This window comes from Opisthorchis viverrini, assembly GCF_000715545.1.
Source record: "Opisthorchis viverrini unplaced genomic scaffold opera_v5_411, whole genome shotgun sequence".
Lineage (NCBI taxonomy): Eukaryota > Metazoa > Platyhelminthes > Trematoda > Opisthorchiida > Opisthorchiidae > Opisthorchis > Opisthorchis viverrini.
In genome coordinates this window covers 322,505-331,310 of record NW_008752067.1, presented here as the reverse complement: position 1 = coordinate 331,310, position 8,806 = coordinate 322,505, and the positions used below count along the sequence as shown (strand labels likewise).

The following is an 8,806-nucleotide window of genomic DNA, read 5'->3' as shown; positions in this document are numbered from 1 at the left end:
ATGTATCCGAAACGCGATCAATCAATCCATACTCAGTCGGCAATGTCGATTCCGTCCCTTGTAAGTTTTCTATATATATATATATATATATATATATATATTGGGATTTTAGGACAGTGGTATATACCGCATGACTAGGTATCTCTTGCCTGGGAGTGGCCTTTATGGGAGATCCCAGTCCATTTCAATGGGAAAACTTCCATAAGGACGAGATCTTACGCGAGTGATCGTAAGAAAGCTCCATGTACGGTTGTCCCCATCTGAGAAGACTACGCACCAGAAGAAACTGCTTTCAGCCGATAAGTTGAAACTTCTGTTGGACTGGAAAGAAGCTGTTTTTCGATCGGATGATAGAAGTTTCAGAAGCGAATTCCGGCTGGAATCCAAATCAAAGGAGAAAAAATCCACCGCTCAATTTTCTGACGCGCAACGGGGATTTCGGTTATTCTGAACATAATCCTCCACAAAGGCAACCTCACGAGGTGTACGGACCGAAAGATTGTACTGCGTACTTTCGTGTGCCATTTTTCTTACGTGTGTGGTGTGGTAACCAAATGTAGACAAAACCAGCTGTCGGCGGCGTTGGATAAGATAATCAACCTCGTTTCATCTACAGATACTGGGCATCTTGATGCATCCAATACTGTTCGGTCTAAAGGCTGTCTACATGCTTAGGCTTACGTTACTTACCGAAATGGATCGCTGCTATTTGAGACTTGGCTTCGAGTGCACGATAAATGTATACCAAGTATGAATTAACCGCAGCAACCTAATGATCCATCTTTGGCGGCCGAATTCCTCTTGACACTGGCACTACGGGCCAACACAAATATTTCTACAATATTGCAGAACGGTAGTTACAATGGGTCGGTGCCATGAACCGGGATACAGTGACTTCAGAACGTATGAGACAACGTAAAATGGACAAACTAATCATTTTCTCATGTGTGAGAAGTTCCTGCACAGGACGGAAGTCTAACTGCAAAACTACTAGCTAACGAGGAAGGTTGCGATTCTGAGGAAACGCATGACTAAAAACGTGAGCTTTGTTTTAGCCAGTAGTTGGCTAAGTCAGGACGATCTGTTTAATGAACGTGTCACTGATCTTCATGGAGGACTTGTCAACTACAAAGCAACAGCCTTCCATGATAAAGGGGTGATGGGATCCTTAAAATCAGGAACACGAGACATTTTGCCCGAGAGCTACCCAATCAATGTCAAAGTGCTAAGTTATAAGAGGGGAAAATGGCTCGCGTGGCTGCATATTTTTAGGACCCGACCAATCCTTCACAATACAGGGACAAAAACTATCGATTTGCAATGTCTGGTAGGCAATCTAGGAGATTTATTTGCATCTAACCAGATGGGGCTTGTGCAGATCAGCTGGGCAGACGAGGTTGAGGACGTTTTAAGTACTCGAATGTCGTTGAAGGCATTTGGAAACTCCAAGCTATTCAGGAGAAATGGTATAGGACCAACACGAGAAAAGGTATTTTTTTAAAAGAGTACCTCTGTTTTTTATCGGTGTCCTGCTAAATTCGGTCACTTCTCAGAAAAGATCTCGTCTAGCCGGTCCTCTCTCACATGGCCTCTCAAGACCACGGAACTGTATGGAGTTCCGTGTTGTTAGACTGACTGTATTGGTCTCTTTGTGGTGGGTTTACACGCAAGCAACCACCTGATAGCTATAAGCGGCAGATGCTTGGATATAAGCGAACACATTCAAAGTTCCAGACGGCCGTTCTTGTTGTGGAAGCACTCAAACGCTACGGAATAAACCTCGCTGCATTTGGCGAAACCCGAATGGTTGATTCATTTTATACTTTCTGGTGCGGTGAAACAACACAAGCAAACCGACCTGGACATGCTGCTTGGTTCGCGGTGGTAGATCACATAAATCAAAGAATAATGTATGAACTAAAATGCAGCAACTCCAGGACGGTGGCTATACAAATCAGGTGTTTCAAGGCAAGGTTTGGAAAATTTACCAGAGCATATACCTCCGACTCGTCAAAACACAGACGGGAAGTAGTATGAATCCTATGGTAAACTGTCGGATACGCACATCCAAGTGACTAAATTTCCCTGTCGGGTGATCTGAATACTCGGAATACCAAGGACTCGGAAATCTGAAAGAAGATAATGAGACCCTACGGAGTCGTAGCAATGAAAGAAAACGGCGCGAGATTACTAACAATCCATGTAGCACTCGAAAAAAAACACGGTTTACCGTGGAGCGGATAGTGTTCGCCAGGTGGATCCACATAATCGGCACGGACAATTACTCAAATTTATCGTTGTATGGTAAAGGCTTCTGTAATGTACTGACCATGCGTGAAGCTGAGTGAAATACGGAGTACTTCCAGACAACTGTGGCACTTGGAAAACCGTTTTCTGCTAACGAGGAACATGCATCGAAATTTTGCAAAACTTGAAAATAGTTGAAGCTTAAGCACAGTCGAAAGCCGGTGGGTTCGATTACAGACACGTATCAAGCTGTTGCCATGGGTACCACTGCAATATATCAAAGATAGGGGGCGAGATCAGTTTGACGAGAAAGACAAGTTAGCATTCGGCAAAACGACCCAAAGTATGATGGGCAGAGCCGTACCGAATTACGTTAGAACCACTGGGACCGAACTTTCGAAGCGGTTGCAGCAGGCAGAGAATCAATTACAGACTAAACTAAGTGCGTGCGCAGCACGGATACCACAAGGGAATTTCCGCCAAACCAGAAAAAGAAGTCTATGGATCGAAAATTGCACTTAGTTCAATTCAAGCGAAGTGGCGAAAAAATGAGGGAACCTGATATATATATATATATATATATATATATATATATAGTAAACTTTGAATAAAATTTTACGGTATTGAACCAGCCAAAAGTGTACTTAAATAACTTAAACAACATGGCACACTTCCATCAACAACCTAATTGATCTAAGATGATGAAACCGAATACGGCCTCAGAACAGCCGCAAAGTGGGAAGGCATCCGGACATACTCGAGAAACTGTTCAATGGAAAAGAAGTCGAAGGAAGACAGAGATAACTTTCGCGGAACCAGTTTTCCGGAAGCAGTTTGGCTCGTATCCTGCTCAATCCACTAGTCATTGATAAGATGAAGGAATACTTTACTGGAGAGCAATGTGGATTTAAGTGTGGCCAAAATATAGGTGAATTAATGTAGGGCACATACGGGATATATGTAACTAGAACCGACCGATATGTGGAGTATTTGTGGACCTTACGTAAGCCTTCAATTTAGTCAACAGAGAAGCACCACGTAACGCGGGCTTTCCAAACAAATTTGTCGACCTTATCAAAGCATTCTACGATGAGACAATAGCCCGGGTGCGGAATCGTGCAACTACATCAACCGGGTTCGGAAATGAAGTGTGGTTTTTCCCCAACTCTGTTTAGAAGTCTCTCCACTGCACCGGTATGACAATTCCACGCCGTTTAAAAGGCTGTTTATTCATCCCGCGGCATTTTCTAACCAGAACCTTGATGCACAAGACCAATGTCTGTAGGCTGTTGTTAGTGGATTACTGCGCTTTATTTACGACAGCGAAGCATAAGATTTGAAAATAGAAAGCATTAGCGTTAAGTCGGTACAAAATATAACTTATACAGCCAACCAACTACAGACCAGCAGACCAAACTGGTCGACTCGTCCAAATATGCGAGATCTGCAAACCAAGAACGCGGGATTGACTGCAGTCAATGTCTATTGCACTGTCCAGCCTATAGCAAAAGTGAAGAGGACGAGTGGTACTGGAAAAGTCACCCCATCTGGATTTTGCAGGCTTTTATTCCGCACCGTAAACGCGAATGCGTTTGCGATCAGTGAGTGCAATTTGGTGAGGCTAATCAACTGATCAGGCGTCTTATCTTTAACATTGACCACTAATAAACGGAGTCAAATGCGCTATGAACAATTGTTGCTATCTAGACAAGCGTGGATGGATTTTTGGTCGGTCATGGAAACTACATTTAGAAAGTGGTGCTTCAGATAAGCGGAGTTTCTTCAATTAGATATGTTATGGTGTCCTCTGAGCAGAAGACGACATAAATTAGGCTAATAAGGGACAAATCGTTCATTGTACAGAAGATTCTGGTCGATCATCTTTTTAGATTTGAGGCCGAAAATGTCACGCAACATCCATCCAGATGTCAACTAAATTGCGCTGACTGAGTAGGTCGGTACGCTGGCCATCATCAGAATCAACCATCATTGACAGCAATACACTAGTAATATATACACCAGCGCTTAACTACCATGAACCAACTGTGCTTGAATCTCACAGTCCAGTAGCAGATGTCCTTCGATAAAGAGTATACAATATGCGCAAGAACGGCTTGTTGGTCCATCCATCCGAGAGTTCGCAAGTTAAGCGTTGCAATAAAACTAGACCACGAAGCTTGAATGGCAGACACAAGAAGATAGCTGCGAACGGTGGCATGCAGATGATCAAGTTATTGGGTGCCTGCAGCTGAGACCTACAGATTAATGACTACCAAGTGAAACAGGAGAGAAGCTAGGAGAGGATAATGAAGAATGGGGTGGATAACAGATCCGCACTGCCGCACACAGCTAATAAGGTGATCCGACTGACTTCAACACGCAACGGCCGATGCGCACCGAGGTACTGTCAGGAGGATAGCTATAGTCCAAAAGTTAGAGCTCAAAAGCCTGACCGCAAGGCAGCGATGGACGGCGTAAGACTGCTGCTAAAAAACGAATTGGCAAACATTTTCGACCCCAAACAAGGAAGACCGGGAAGCTGCGTTTTCCAGACTTCCACTCAAAAGCCCGCAAGGCAGCGATGGACGGCGTAAGACTGCTGCTAAAAAACGAATTGGCAAACATTTTCGACCCCAAACAAGGAAGACCGGGAAGCTGCGTTTTCCAGACTTCCATCTAATGGCCAACCCGGTAAAAAAAATCGTGGATATTGCTTGGGATACTTCGGTACAGTGGGTTAATTGGGTATATAAGCACTCGAGCCATGATGAGGTTCAGTCACTTTACGACGGACGGGTTGGTCAGTGCTGACCAGTGTCAAATTTTGGTATCGTCTAGAACAATTTTATGTGTAGTAACTTGCTCCCACATGAATCCGTATTCTACTGCTACACAACAAGCGATCACATGTGAAGTGGTAACCCAAACTGACTCCGGCCGGATGTATTGTCATTTTTGGCCATTGAGTCAGATTACGGCGACTAGTTCGAATGAGAAGTAAACTGCCTTCAGGGCTTTGGAGCATGGACGGTATGGAGCATAGAAACTATGAAGTTTCTGGAGGGGGTAGCAAGAGTCCTGTTTTACCGTCCCTTGATTGGTCATGCAACTGTAACCGTCACAGAAAGAAACCTCAACTTCTAGAGCGAGACAGATGGAAATGCGTTCTTATGTGATAATGGACTGAAGCAACAGCGGTAAAACGACTACGAAAGTAGGACTAACCTTCATTAATGACACGCCATAGACTCCCTGTTTTAAGGCTGGCTTCATTTGGTGACAAACCCGCTGTAGAAACTGATGCGGCAAGACGAATATGAGGACATCAGCGTCTTGCGTGGCGTGAAGCAGATCTGGAGTGGCCACCACATTGCAAGGTAATCTGACACCCGGCAGGTATTTGGTATTTTCATGTTTTTCGTTTATGATTTCGGTGAGCTTCTTGTCGTTAATCATTTCCTCAAATACCCACATACGAACCTTAGAGAAATTGGAGAAAAGAAGTTGCATATGTAGATAAGCAACACAGGTACCACAAGGACTTCCAAGCAATGCAGGTTTTACTTGTAATCAATTTGCTATTCGACAGCTCTGAATAGAAATACCAATAGCCAATTTCGTATGTTACTACGAGACATGTCAAAAGCAGGAGCAGAACCAAGAAGCAACACAGAAATATAGATCTACGATACACCAAAATGCTATCAGTGTCGCAGCACAAGGTTAAGAACCTTTTAAAACTCTGCAGTAAACAAGAACCAGTTTCATAAAATCAAGCAGTTATGGAAAATCTGTTGATCAAAAGCCACTAGCCACGTGCCTGCTATTGCTCACATCCGTCAAGAGAATAGTAGCAGTAGCACAAACCGATTTTTAAGATCACAACGGTGCAATATATTCATCATATACGGGGGTCAAATGGTGAAAGTAAAGACAGGTTATCTACAAGCCGACAAGTGAACCATAAAGGGTGTCCAGTCCGTGAACGCAAACGGTACACAAAATCGTCAACTGTGGTTTATACATTTGTTCCTTTTACTTGGTTTGAACTTGTGATTTCAGAAAGACTGGTTACGACCACACATATTTGATTACTTTCGTGCTTGGAACACTCAGTTTAGGAAAGTACAGACTGAATGCGAATTGAAGGTGTACGAATCAGTCAACACTGAACTATAACTCTTCTGATTTTGACGTCCTTCTGCTGTGCTTTTTGGATAATACGTACGCGAATCTTGTAGGAGGCAGACCTCAATAAGAACTGCGTATTCACCCTACATCACTGTTTTCCTATTGTTCAGTTATCATAAAGCAAACGCAATGTTTTATCTACGCTCCTTCAAGTGATAGCACGGGGCATTCCCAACGACCTTTTAAGGGAACTACCCCCTCTAAGACATGCTTCGAGAGCTACTGTCACAAAAGTGCAAGTTGTAGATATTGCAATGTCTTACTTCCATCGGCGGCATTCGAAGTACCATCAGAAGCCACTCGTAGTTAGAGTAGGAACTATCCCTGTCAACCGAAAATGGCATCTTAGGCTTCAGCTGTTGTAGATAATAATAATAACAAATAACAATCGTTCAGCTGTAACACCCGGTGCCTAGCTGCCATGCCACCTGGAGGAAGCACGAGGGCTGGGATACTGTCAGGTCGCCCAGGCCTAGACAGGGGCTGGTGTAGATTCGTGGAGACGAAACTGTCACCAGCATTTGGTGTCGTCATTAAAGGTACGTCAATAAAAATGTGGACGAATGCCGAAACCATGGACATAAACTTTGCTTGTCGCAGGTGCCACTGGGAACAGCAGCGTACTTATATCTGTTGTCCCCCCTACACACACACTTTACATTCATTTGGTTCTAACACAAGTACTGGCTTTGGGATATGGCCAGATTTCCAACACTTGATAGTCGCGTTTCCGCTGTTACGAAGAGTACCAGAACACCATTCAATTAGATCTGTAGAAATCTGGATTGCAATGTCGTACATGAACTAAATTAACCAAACTCTTATGAAGCCAATAGTATTATCACCGGTGTTACTGCTAACTCGACAGTCCAAACACAGAAAGAAGGAAGTGGTCCACTGAAACCCAACAATATGAAGAATTTATACTATTAGGTTAAACTGAGCCATTGCATCGGGACCATCAGAAATCCAAAAAGTTGGCTGTAAAACATGCGAACGGCTCCAGTCGAGTTCCGAACTTGCACGAGTGTTTTATTTCTGAATTTGTTACATCTCAACTGATAGTGGGGAGAAATTGCTAAATTGATACCCACTATCCGCTTGAGCTTATGTACAGTGATTGCTTGAGGCATATAGTAAGCACTGTGTGCACCAGAACATGAGATGGACAACGCACTAAACGAGTGTCACATTAAAAATCTTGTGTTTGAGTGGGATGTGAAAACTTGGTGCCGCTAATAACGAAAGTGGCAAGAAGTAGGAACACGAAAAAGTATGATAGGATCACCGTTGATAATTTGATTCTCTCGGCTATTGGAACTCCGCCCATAAGGACACCACGTGTGTTCTTCCTTAAAAATCCGCCGTACCTTCAGATAACTGGGTTCACGACGACCGCATGCGACCTTCGCTGCTGATTCATGAACACATCAAGGCGGTTGCTCCAACCTGGAACTCGATAAACCAACACCACACAACGCCCATCACAAGCCAATGTGCCCACATTGCGCCATTTCACGGCCAACCAGCTGTCGACCTTTATTTAACGGTTACTCGAGAATCCTAATTGGATACACGCGCCAAAATTACATCAACGCTTCACACATGCGCATCCACTTATAAGATTACGAAAACGAAAATAATCGCTCAGGTCTGCGAAACTTTGGTACATGACTGTAGTTCAACCAGAAGAAAGCCCGTGAGCTGATATACTGTCAAGTTCCCCAATTTTAGATGGGGGAAATGGAGAGACATGGATTGGACTCGAGCCATGGTGGACTTTACCGCCAGCAGTGATTAAATGTTTGAAGCCGGGTAAAAGAGGCTTACTTCCATCTCGAATCCGGGACATTTCTGTATGTTACAACCGACAATCTTCGCAATGGTAGAACCCCAGTTTCCCGACCCGATAACGCTGACGCGCCGAAGAGACATCTTACGCACCAACTTAGGTACTGGAAGTGATAAGGGGAGAAAAGCATGTTACAGACAGCTTCGATACTCAGTATGGTTCGACATTACCACAGAACCTAAGTGCAACATACCGGGAGAACGAAAAGGCCGACAAAACAACACAAGGGCAATGCGAACAAGGGTCGTCTTCGCGCTTCCGCTAAGTTCAACTATCTTGGCGCGTGCAAACTACTTAGTTCAAAATCATCCGGTCCTTCAGTCCGAGACTTGGACACACGGCCGTAATTTCTCTGAAGCCTTAGTTTGCAGAGAGGGATCTTCAACATGACGCTTCAGTATTAGATGGTATACTCTGGTCCTTAAAATCTACACACGCTGCCGCAGTTTTAAAGAAGTCATTTAGGCGTACACGAGGCCCATTGTGGGCGCGGGATTCATCGTACGAGAAGCACCT

The 8,806-nt window shown here is 44.0% G+C and overlaps 1 protein-coding gene across 1 annotated transcript in view; it reads right to left on the bottom strand.

Moving 5' to 3' along the window:
- The window catches only part of T265_10816 (hypothetical protein), a gene marked incomplete at both ends in the record, with an annotated part of 36,580 nt that extends 28,035 nt beyond the window's left edge, over positions 1 to 8,545 (bottom strand). The window contains 3 exons of the mRNA XM_009177293.1: positions 5,473 to 5,727; positions 8,269 to 8,393; positions 8,484 to 8,545. Of these exons, the coding sequence (XP_009175557.1) occupies positions 5,473 to 5,727; positions 8,269 to 8,373 (360 nt within the window). The remainder of the gene's footprint in view (positions 1 to 5,472; positions 5,728 to 8,268; positions 8,394 to 8,483) is intronic.
- Positions 8,546 to 8,806: the final 261 nt, after the last annotated feature.